Source organism: Pinus tabuliformis, chromosome 1_2, assembly GCF_031772625.1.
Source record: "Pinus tabuliformis cultivar Carrire ecotype Pingquan chromosome 1_2, CPIR1, whole genome shotgun sequence".
Lineage (NCBI taxonomy): Eukaryota > Viridiplantae > Streptophyta > Pinopsida > Pinales > Pinaceae > Pinus > Pinus tabuliformis.
Window position 1 is genome coordinate 412964099 of NC_142298.1, and position 12552 is coordinate 412976650.

General features: G+C 34.1%; 1 protein-coding gene across 1 annotated transcript; it reads left to right on the forward strand.

Moving 5' to 3' along the window:
* The first annotated feature begins 781 nt into the window (after positions 1-781).
* LOC149206094 (glutamate decarboxylase 4-like) lies at positions 782-3864 on the forward strand. The gene is made up of 7 exons (XM_089395299.1): positions 782-972; positions 1168-1372; positions 1514-1714; positions 2039-2256; positions 2563-2816; positions 2919-2971; positions 3057-3864. Exons 1-7 carry the CDS (start codon positions 890-892, stop codon positions 3573-3575), a joined length of 1533 nt encoding a protein of 510 aa, XP_089251425.1. The 5' UTR covers positions 782-889; the 3' UTR covers positions 3576-3864.
* The last annotated feature ends 8688 nt before the right edge of the window (positions 3865-12552 follow it).

Sequence of the window (12552 nt, forward strand, 5' to 3'; positions counted from 1 at the left end):
CGAATAAAATTAACAAAACAATTGGACAATATTAGTTTAGAAATATAATGTGACATTATCACTGACACCCGAATGACAAAAAAGATTAAGTTAATATCTACTATGAATAAATATCTATCTATATTTATCAATTATTTAATTTATATAAATTGATGCCTACTTATATTTACTAGTTATTTAATTTACACATAATAAGATGAAACCAAAAAAAATTAGACAATCTAAATTCAAAAATATAATATGGTGATACCCACATCTCAATAACAATGAAGATATTTACATGTCATTAATTTATAGGGCTAAATTAAATTAACAAAAAAAACTTAAACACTGTGAGTTGGAATTAGGTTCAGATCCAGTATGAATTCATGTCTATCTCTATTTATCATTTGTTTTTTTTATGACTAAATAAAATTAAAAACACTTACATAATGTAATGCCACTCGTAGTAATGGAAATTAAATGGAGATTTACACGAAATTGAGGTTTATAAGTGTCTACAAGTGATTTAATTATATGGCCACATAAAATCAACAAAAAAGTGGTAAAGTAGATTTGATAGCTACTCTAAATTGATGTTTATCCGTGTCTATCCGTCATTTAATTATATGGGTAGATGGAATTAATAAAAAGATTAGACGTGGATTCATATATTGAGGCCGATAGGCCTTCCCTTTGAAAGAGACTTTCGTCGTCCCTTTCATTCTAAGGTTGACACCTGGCATTTTTTTTCATCTTGCAGTTTCGCACTCTAAGGTTGACACCTGGCATTTTTTTTTCATCTTGCAGTTTCGCATTTAATTCCGGTTCTTCTTTGCAGTTGCAACCGATTACCGAATATCGGGAAACAGTAGTGTGGAGTGGGGTTTCTTTTGAAAATCAACCAAAAATGGCTCTGAGCAGCGCTACTGATTCTGATGGCTCCATACATTCAACCTTTGCCTCCAGATATGTTCAGGAATCCTTGCCTCGGTATGTATAAACTCTGGAGGGAAATCTAGGAACATAAACTGCTCTTATGAAAGCTTATTTCACTGGATGGGTTTGCTTCCGCTATTGTGCAATAGTATTTTCTTGAGGATAAACCCTCCGGACATTGGGATTTCCAATAAAATGGCCCTGAGCAGGGCTTCTGATTCGGTTTCCTTTGAATGTTTGTGTTGGCAGGTTTCAAATTCCGAGTAGGTCGATTCCCAAAGATGCTGCCTATCAGATCATCAGCGACGAGCTCATGTTGGATGGGAACCCCAGACTTAATCTTGCTTCTTTTGTCACCACATGGATGGAACCAGAATGTGATAAGCTCATCATGCAGGCAATCAACAAGAATTATGTCGACATGGATGAGTATCCTGTCACTACAGAATTGCAGGTAATGGCAGGGTTTGGGATACTAGATCTGAAGGCCCTTCTCAGATCCGTTTTGGGCGTTAATTTTATTTATTTTTCTTTGTTTTCTCAATTCTTTATCTGAAAGTGTTCAGTGCTTTCATGTGTCTGGATTTGGAAAAAGAATCGATGCGTGAACATAATAGCCAATCTGTTTAACGCCCCACTTGGCGATGGAGAGGAAGCTGTTGGTGTGGGCACGGTTGGATCTTCAGAGGCGATCATGTTGGCAGGCCTTGCATTCAAACGCAAATGGCAGAACAAGCGCAAGGCAGAGGGGAAGCCGTATGACAAGCCAAACATTGTGACAGGTGCAAATGTCCAGGTAAGATTAACGCAATTCGATTAGCCCAAGCCCATCTAAATTCTGATCTTATGTCAACATGGATTCTGTATATCAATTTGAAGCCCAAATTCATGGATGTTGTATATTAGTTAGATTAAATCAAATCCATCTAGATTCTGGTTTGATATGCATCTTAACCTTAAAACGAGCTTGATGAAGTCGAGGTTACATATCTGGAGTTCATAATCTATGCAAATAGAATCAGGGCTCTCTGTATTTCGCCAAATTCTGAAGAATTTAGATGGGTTTGACCTAGAAATATTCATTGCACCTAGTATTGTAGGGTGTATTGGTGATGGATAGATGGTGTGCTGGGAGAAATTTGCTCGTTATTTTGAAGTAGAGCTGAAGGAAGTTAAACTGAAGAAGGATTACTATATCATGGATCCTGTTAAGGCAGTTGAAATGGTGGACGAGAACACTATTTGTGTGGCAGCCATCTTGGGTTCCACTTACAATGGAGAGTTCGAAGATGTCAAGCTGGTGAACGATCTCCTTATCCAGAAAAACAAGGAAACAGGGTGCGTCTTCAAATCTCTTCAGATTTTTCAATATCCTTATAATCTCTGATGGGTTTGATAAAGAATTTTATCTAGACAAACTTAAATAGTATAGAACCATCTAAACCCTGGTAATCTAGGGTACTCACTCTCTGCCTGGGGTTGACGATTTCCATGCGCCAATTTGGGTTTTTCATTGCAGCACCATCGTCTGCATTCAGTCCTGTTTGACATAGACTTCATTGATTTAAACAGTGAAGTCGTTATTGCGTTTTGTGGGCTTAAATAAATTCTGATTGTTTCCATTGATTGCGTGTGGGGTTGCAGGTGGGACACGCCCATACATGTGGACGCGGCGAGCGGCGGATTTATTGCACCGTTTCTGTACCCTGAGTTGGAATGGGATTTCCGGCTTCCATTGGTGAAGAGCATAAACGTCAGCGGGCACAAGTATGGTCTCGTCTATGCCGGAATCGGATGGGTTATCTGGAGAGCAAAGCAAGATCTCCCTGAGGAGCTCATCTTTCACATCAACTATTTGGGCGCCGATCAGCCCACCTTCACCCTCAATTTCTCCAAAGGTATAATTAGTTTTTATTACCAGGAAGACCTTGATTGATATTCCAGCTTTTATTTGGGAAAAGCATCTTTGAATCAAAGCCCTTGACCATGAAACCCTGCAGGTGCCAGCCAAATAATTGCGCAATATTACCAGCTCATACGTCTAGGGTTCGAGGTGTGTTGAGACGTCTCAAACTTTTATTTCAGCTGTAATCCCTTTCAATGTACAGTGCGTGACGGGTTTTGAATTGATTGAATAGGGCTACCGGAATATCATGGGCAACTGCGCGGCAAACGCCAAGGCTCTGTCAGATGGTTTGGTGAAGACCGGGCGGTTCAACATTCTGTCGAAGGAGATCGGGGTCCCTCTGGTGGCGTTTTCGCTAAAGGACAGTAGCAGGCACGATGAGTATGAGATTTCTGACCACCTGAGAAGGTTTGGTTGGATCGTGCCCGCGTACACCATGGCTCCGGACGCACAAGAGGTGAAGCTTCTGCGTGTGGTGGTGCGTGAAGATTTCAACCGGAGCCTGGCAGAACGACTGGTTCATGACATCGAGAAGGTGTTGCATGAACTTGACACGCTTCCTTCAAAGATAGCGAGGGAAGTGGCTGCGTCTTTGGTAGATGCCCATCCAGAGCTCAAAGAAGTCAAAGACCTAGGTATAGATGTCACCAAGTTTAAGTCCTCTGCTGTGTTCAACGAAATCGTTAACTCCCACAAGGCCGTAAAGGCATGGAAGAAATTTGTTGCGCAGAAGGCCAATCGTGTTTGCTGAGGAGCCCCATTCAAATGGCTGGAAGTTTGAAGTTGTTCAATTATTTTTGTTTTGTTATGCTCATGGTCGTTGTACGATGCGACGTCCGCACTATTACCATTAATTATTTTTGTTTTGTTATGCTCATGGTCGTTACACGATGCGACGTCCGCACTATTACCATTATTTTACTTCCATTCAACCTGTAGCTGTCTCTGTATAAGAGATTTGTCAAAGCTGAGTTTATAGGTGGCTTGCACGACTTTTGCAGCTCCAGTAATGAGAAAAATAGTTTTGTTCTTCACGCGTATTCTTTAGAATATTTCAGCGCGATTTCTGTATTCCAAAAATAATAATGTCACATCTATGTGCCAATTTCACCGACTCTTGAATACGATTGATACTGTATGTCATGGAAAATTGTTCCTTGCATATTTGGTGGCAGACATGATCTGTTCACCAAAACAAGACACGTCTCTCCTCCGTAACAGCAATAAACACAAGATTCCTTTTTGCTATTATTTTTAGTTTTTAATAACAATTTTATAATTCAGTCTTACAAATTTATTATGGTGTATTAAAAAATAATAATATTGTATTAATTATACATGTAATCAGAATTTTCCAGAGTAATATTGAAGGTTTTCGTGATTGATTTGTAATGCAGAGTAGAGGTAGCTGAGAAAACCTCTTTAAGTATTTGGTGGCTCCCGCTCATGCTCCAATTTTCGCTGAGAATTTCCACAATAATAATGGAAGCTTTTTATGATTGATTCCGATGCAGAGAATAATTGAGGTAGCCTAGAAACCCTTTATAAATGTTTGTTAACTCCCGTTTATGCTTCAATTCCTTTTCTCAGGAAAATTCACTTCACATTCTCATTTCCCGACAGTTTTCGGGGTTGTCTATTGAACGCTCCTATGAAAATCATAATAAACTCCTATGAAAATGAAAATCATAATAAACTCCTATGAAAATCATAATAAAAGCGATTGTGACATGCAATTAGTGTTTTATTTTTACAGCAATTAGTGTTTTATTTTTACAGCGGAGAGAGCATTGAATAGGCAATAAGTATTCCGAGATGTCTTATTCGTACGTGTTTACTTGTATGTGCAGTTGTCAGAGGCATTCAAATAAGTATTCCGAGATGTCTTATTCGTACGTGTTTACTTGTATGTGCAGTTGTCAGAGGCATTCATCGAATTTTTCCAGTTAAGTACAAAACCTATAACCCTCTTTGCTGATAAATCATAATTAGCGTTAAAATTAGGGTATCATCAATTTAGATTAAAATTTATATAATTTTTAATTTAAAATGAAATTATAACATGATTGATTTTAGTTATATTTTAATTTTTATTATATTAAAAAAATTGAGTCCATGTACATGTTTATATAATATTAGTTTTATCTCCTTCTGACATGTCATATTTATGAATTCGGGAGCAGTGTATTTAAATGTAAAGAAATAATCATTCCAATTGAATTTAATTCGAATTTCCATTTTCAGAAATGTTTTGGAATATTTGGGAATGAGATGGACTCATAGGAATGAAGTTAGATTAGTTTGGTGATTAGTAAAGTTATTTTATTTGTTACTAATCACTTTACCTCTTCTAGAAAAATTAATAAGGTTATTTTATTTGTTATTAATCACCTTAATTTTTCTAGAAAAATTCAACAATTCCGATTTAATAATCCTATCGGCCTCTCTTTGTCCCAACTTTTGGGACAATTGCTAGTCATATATGTAACGTGGTACTGTCGACACCCCAATGGCAATGGAAACCATTGGAAATTGGGTTGAGATATTTGGATCTGGTGAATTAAGTTATATACATATTTTTCAGTTTATTGATTCATTAATGCTGTCTAATTATATAAATATTCACAATTAGATTTAAACAAGTATATTATTTATTTATTCTTAGTTTATAAGTTTATTAATATTGTTAGGGTATATACCTATCATTATATTTAAATAAGTATATTATTTAAATATTACAAATAAAATTTACTCGAGACAAATTTTTATGATCAAAGTCATGGAGTTTCTTGCCATTAATACTCATAGATCTGATGATCTTTAAAAAAGATTCCAAAATGAAATTATGTAGTAAATTCTGATGATTTTAAAATTGAATAATAATAAGTATTTTAAGTTTTGAAACATGATATTCTCATGTAGTTACAAAACTAGCAGGAGGACTTGTTGTTACCAAGTTTTTGATATGAAAAGTTAGTTGTGTACTGAGGCGAAGCATGTCAAGCTCTCTCGTCAAATAACCATCACTACTGATCTGATCAATTGTACTAGTATACATAAAATTATATTTTCTTTAAGATATATTTATTTAAAAGAATGAAATTTTACACTAAAAAAGAATAGGAATCAATTTTTTAGAGGTCCAAATCTTTTCTCAAGTTTCCCACTCAAAAACAAGTTTGTACTTTGAGAGATTTAATTCTTCACTGGCTTGGTAGATCCGAAGTTAACATGGATCTATATTGGTAGATATGTATGAGGTGTAAACTAAGATGGAACTTACCTTTGGGGAAATTAAACTATTTCAAGGGACCTCTCACAATTCTTGTGGAGGGAAGATCATTCTTCTACCTAATATAATTGTGATAGCATCATCTTATTGATGGGTAGATCATTCTTCTATCCAACATTAATAACATCCTATTTATAGAGAGTTTGCTTTTCCATCCAACATTAAAACTACAATCTAAATTTCAATTAATTATAAGGGAAAAAAACTTAATTATAAAAAAAATAAATTTAAAAATAAAATATGATGGTTAGATGTTCGTTTCTTGCGTTGTATCTACATTTGACTTGTTGATTTAAGTTGTATTTCAAGAGTTCTTGGACTTGGAATTTTATATGATGTTGTTGTTAAATAATGTTGTAATATGTGAGAGATCGAGTGTGAGAATTTTTATTTATTATTAAAAGCAAGTAAAAATAATTATAAATAATAATATTATTTATGAGATGAAGTTTGATGAACTTTTTATATAGGTGTTTTTTTATAAGGGAGAGAATTATTAAGGGTTAGATGTCTTTTTTCATTATTAATATTTTTGTTGAGCGGGAGTCTTTAATAAAGATTGGTTGATCTTTCTTCAAACTTAACATTTTTATCCCGAGGGATTTTGGGCATGAGCTGGCTCACTTCTTATTGATTTATATTATCATTTAAGCGATCAACTAACCTTTTATCATGCTTATTATTTTTGTTGAGAGAGGCTTTAATGAAGGTTTTTTCAATTTTTTTTAGATTAATTTTGTCCGCTTAGTGAACACAAGGAAGAATTGGTTAAACCTTTCACAAGACTTACTTTTTCTTTCAGAAATAGTTGGAAAAATCACTTTTACATTATAAATATTAATGGGGTGAAATGATTAATGAACCTTATCTCATATAATACTTCTATTGTATAATATATTTTTCTATTAAAATTATACTTGATATGTTATGTTTAACAATTTTGAAGATCGTCTTATGTTAATTTATTTCATATAAAAGTATATACTTGTTTAGTTATTTGTAAGTAAAAATTGTCAAGACTCATTGGTATTAACAAATTCAAGGAGATTTTGTTTCTTTAAGTGGAAGTAAAGCACAACATTGAAGGGTTCAACAATGAATGAGATGTTTAGTTAGATTAATCACTCAACTTCTACATACATTTATATTTATGAACTTAATTGAAACACTATCATTTCTAATGGCATGATTGTTAGCACATATGTAATTAATTAAGACATATTGCATGTCCAAATTGAGGTACTTAAGAAGAACACTTTCTTTCCACTACCGATTGAGCCTCTTCAAAATTTTCAGTGTCCTTGGTGATATGTTTTTTTATTGTTGCAGAACACAAGTCAAAAGGGATCTCATTTGGAAGAAGATTGTGACTAACAACTTGACAAACTAGCTCAATGCTCTTTTCAATGTGTTATGGGTTGATAGGGTCACACCCAAAGCCATGTTAGGAACTTCCCCCTTTTACTTGATTTACGACCAGGAAGCCAACCTTCTCCCCTCACTCCAACTCACAGAATCTATGCAAGATGTTGCTTCTTCCCCAATACAAAATCAAATTGATACATTGCTTAAGCTTGAGAAATAAAGAAACAAGGGAAATGGGAGGTTCATTGCCCATCAATAGGTGGTGAAAAGGTGGTTTGGAAAACATAAGGTTGACACTAAGAATTTGATGTGGGTGAGTTAATTTTGAAATGGGATAAAGCAAAAGAAAAAAAGGGAAGATATTCCAAATTTCAAACCATGTGACTTGGCCCATACTAGATTGTTGAAAGGTTGTGAAATGGAACATACTAATCGAAAAGCAATGAAGGGTATGTAAGGTACCCAACATCCCAATACTTGATTAGGGTGGGGTTTATCTAGACCCAATCTTGAAGATTAATTATGAAGATGTGGTATCAAATTTCCTGTTTTGTCTATCACCTCAAATCACATTTTCTAATAGTGCCATCATCTTTTGTTTGTCAAGAAATTTTCGATGATATAATCCTCATCCAAAACAGGTTTTTGGATAAGAAGTTATATCCATTTAAAGGTTTTCTCTTTTTGTTATCTCGGTCTCCATACTTCAATGTGACCCCACCTTATTATTCTGTGTGGAAAACCTATCTAGCTCAACATATTGGTTATTATATATTGGGCTAAAATTTCTATAACAAACAAGCTTGATTTTGATTTTCTTGACCTAATAGTGGGCCATTAATTGACATTTACTAGCTACGTCATTTTTTATCCATCTTTCGACTCCTTGGAATACCCTAATGTTAATGAGAAATGGAAGTGGCCAATGGTCGAGAACTGATACGCTAACCATTTTGTGCTCAATCGAATTATGAGATGATGACTGGAACTTAATATTATCTCTTATATATATATATATATATATATATATATATATATATATATCAAATTCCAATATATTATATTAAGAATTAGGAAGTAAATCTTTCTCACACACACACATAAAAGTTGATATAAACTATTGTATGAAATGTGGATGTTGAAATAATGTTTATCTAAAGTAGATATTAAAATATTTTTAAATAGTAAGGAAACTACTATCTCTATTATAATGAAATGAAAAGTGAAAATATAATAATTTTAATTCTTTGTTTGAAATATCGCATGTTAACTCTATGTTTAGCCTCGAATGAATCACACATCTCTTTCTTGTATAATTTTTATATTATTTTAGATTGCTAGACCATTGGAGGTTAAACGAGGAGACCATAGTGAAGAATAAAGAAAATATTAAAAATATTACTACTTCCAAATTTAAGCATAAGTTGTGGGATGATAGAGGGAAAAAGGAAGATAATATATTATAAGCAGGTGATCAACCCCAATCTTCAAATGCAAAATTATATTTTTTGTCTTGAGTAGCAATAAGAAGAAAATAAACATTGCCAAGATAAGAACTAATTCTCATGAGCTCCAAAGTGAAATTAGGCATTGGTGTGTTCCCAAAACACCTCGGGATGAAAGAGTTTGTCACCTTTGGGAAATTAAGAAGGTTGAAGATGAAAAACACTTCCTGTTGGATTGTCGAGCTCTTGGTCACATCTAATCTAATTTTCATAATCTTTTCCACACTACCAACCTTCTTGACATGTTAAGTCAACAAAACTATGAAGATCTACTAATGTTTCTCTATCTTCCTTTCTATCATAGAAATAACATGTTAAAGAATATCAAGTAATCTCTTACTCTAGGTCATTCTCAAATAATATCTTAATATTATAATTAATTAATTAATTTTATTTTCAATTTAGTTAAAAAAAGTTATATATATATATAAGGGAGTGATTATTATTATTTATAAATAACATTAATAAATTTAAAACTCATGTACTGATTATTATGATTATTATATCCATCTATATATATATATATATATATATATATATAAAACTCATGGAGTGATTATTATTATTTATAAATAATAATAATAAATATGAAACTCATGTACTTATTATTATTATTATTATAGAGTAACCCAAAAGACCTAGTAGCTTGCCTAACATAATTATTAGTAAATTTTTGGGGGCATACGATCTGTCCAACTCCTCGCTCGAAATATCTCTTGGGGGATTGTACAAGATTCGAACCCAAGACTTCTAGTTCAGTGAGACTTCATTTTCACGACCATTACCAATAATACTAATAATTTAAGATAAAGTTATAATTTAGCTTTTTTTCCATGATTTGTTTTAAATATTTCTAAAATGTGAGATGTATCATAAAGTAAGTGTTTTGCTATCGACAATGAATTAATATTTATTGACATTTATAAGCATTTGATTTATATGGCTAGATGGAATTAACAAAAAAATTGGACAATGTGGGTGACAATGAGGGTTCAAGTTGACATATTAAGTTGACATCGATTAATTATTTTCTTAATAATAATAATAATAATAATAATGAGAATAAAATTATAATTTATTTATTCATTTATTTATGGAAAATTGAGATGTATCATAAAGTAAATGTTTTAAAATCTATTATGAATTGATGTTTATTTGCATTTATTAGTCATTTAATTTATATGGCTAAAGAGAATCAACAAAAAAACTCGGACAACATGGTGAGAAATATAGGTTTAGAAAAATGTAAAGTTGCACCACCCACACCCCATGACAATGAATATTAGGTTGGTATTTATTAATTCTTTTTATCATCAATAATAATAACAATGATTTAAAATAAAGCTATAATTAAGTTGTTTTTTTTCCATGAATTTTTTTAGCAATGTGGGATGTTTCATAAACTAAATTTCTTGATATATATTATGAATTGATGTTTATTTTCATTTATGAGCCATTTAATTTGTATGGATGGATGAAATCAACAAAAATCTTGGACAATGTGGTTGACAATGGGGGTTCAGAAAAATGTAAAGTGATACCACAAACACCCCAATAATAATGGATATTAGGTTGGCATCTCCAATAGCTATGGAAAGTGATACCACAAATACCCCAATAACAATGGAAATTAGGGTGACATCTCCAATAACTATGGAAATTACGTTGGAATCTATTAATTATTTTTATTACAATAATAATAATAAAACAAGAAGAAGAAGAAGTTATAATTTAGTTTTTTTTTCATGATTATTTTTATATTTTAGTAATGTGAGATGTATCATAAAGTAAATATCTTGATATCTAGTATGAATTAATATTTATTTTCATTTATCATACATTTAATTTTTCTGGCTAGATGTAATCAACAAAAATCTTAGATAATGTGGGTGACGATATGAGTTCAAAAAAATGTATAGTTGTCCCATGACACCTCAATGACAATGAAAATTAGGTTGGCATCTATTATTGATTTGTGTCGATCCATATTTACCACTGATTTAATTTATATAACTAAATGACAATGAAAATTAGGTTGACATCTATTGTTGATTGATATATATGAGATCCATATTTACTACCCTTTTTTTGTAAGCCTAGGTAGGTCCTCCTTTTCTATTTATTTAAAAGCAAACTGAAACCACATACTATTAATAGGTGGCCTCAACTCGCCCATTGGGAAACCGAGTCTGTTGGCCACCTATGCATATTATAAGCCATCCAAAAATGGTAGGTTATCAGTCTTTCTACCCAAGCGATATATACATAGCTGTTTAAAAACCAGTCTATAATCTTAAGTACCATAAGCATGCATGTAAAAGAAAACTAGCCACTAAAAAACAGAAACCTGAGGTCATTAAACTCAAGCTAATCTTTGTGGTCTTCCGGTTCTGACTCCACATTCGTTGGATCTTCAGTTGAATCTCTGGGTGCTGGTGTCATTTCAATAATACATGGAATGTGTCTCTATATACAGTCTAATCTTATGTCCTGCTTGCAAAGCTGGAACTGGGTAGCTTTCAGGTCTTTTTTATAATCTGGCATGTCTCTGATTATCAGAGCCATCCCCATGGACACTTGTTCCATCGCTTTTCCCACCAGTTTTTTCATGAGCCAGTATAGGTGCAGAGTCTAATTGAATTGGGAAAGTCTCCCTCTGGTATTCCCAAGATCGGGAATGTGATCTTTCCATTCCTCCATTTCTTCCTTCGAGTCCTCTTCTATAATTCTTTCCTCCATTTCCTCTATAATTTTTCTTGTCCCTGCATCCGTTCCTTTCTTATAAGCTTTTGCTGCCTCCCTTACAGTCTCGTCCAGGGGTCTTCTTCCTATCCTTTGTTTTGAGGTTCCCATGTCCTTAGAATGAGGACCATAATTGCCCCACCCTCTGCGACCTCTTCCTCTGGCTGCGCACGCCATGTCTCCAGTGCCTATTACCTGTTCACAATGGTCACAGTTCAACGTCAAGATAAAACAACCATTATCCATCCAAAAACTAGTTGTCTCGTGGGGTTTCTGTTCGCCGAAACTGCCTCCCCTCTGTCTACTCTCCACTGATCCCAAGCCATCAGGTGAACCAGGGGTGGTCCTGTCCTGCCTCTCGTTTAGGCCCCTAGTTACTATCTCTCCCCCTTTTTCCGGTTCCCTCATGCCATCCCACTCCCTGTGCGACCCTGGTATAGTGAATGAGTGGATCTTCGCGCTAGGATTATCCTCTCCCTCCCTACCCTGCTTGCTGACACAAATCCCTCTCCTTGCAGCACTACCTCCTCCGGAATTCACCCCTTCCTTGCTTAGCTTCCTGCCCAGCTTCGCCTCCCAGGCTCGCTCTTCTCTTCTACCAAAACTCACCCTATCTACCCAGAAGATCAGCTTGAGGAACTTTTCCGGGCCCTGAGACCTCCATGTCACTTGCATACAGTCCTCTCTAGCCTCTCTACCCTTAGCCTGGAGAAAATTGTGCCACTCCCTATGATCTGCAGTTCCCTCTAGCCTATACAGCCTCAAAGCTAAGCTACCGGGCCACTCTCTCTTGCTACTTTTTCTCTTTTTGTGTAGCATAACCT

What these genes read in the sequence shown, in the direction of transcription:
- LOC149206094 (XM_089395299.1), top strand. Translation starts at nt 890, where the DNA reads ATGGCTCTGAGCAGCGCTACTGATTCTGATGGCTCCATACATTCAACC. An exon ending in GTTCAGGAATCCTTGCCTCG is followed by an intron (nt 973 to 1,167) that starts GTATGTATAAAC and finishes TTGTGTTGGCAG; the next exon opens with GTTTCAAATTCCGAGTAGGT. An exon ending in CACCCTCAATTTCTCCAAAG is followed by an intron (nt 2,817 to 2,918) that starts GTATAATTAGTT and finishes GAAACCCTGCAG; the next exon opens with GTGCCAGCCAAATAATTGCG.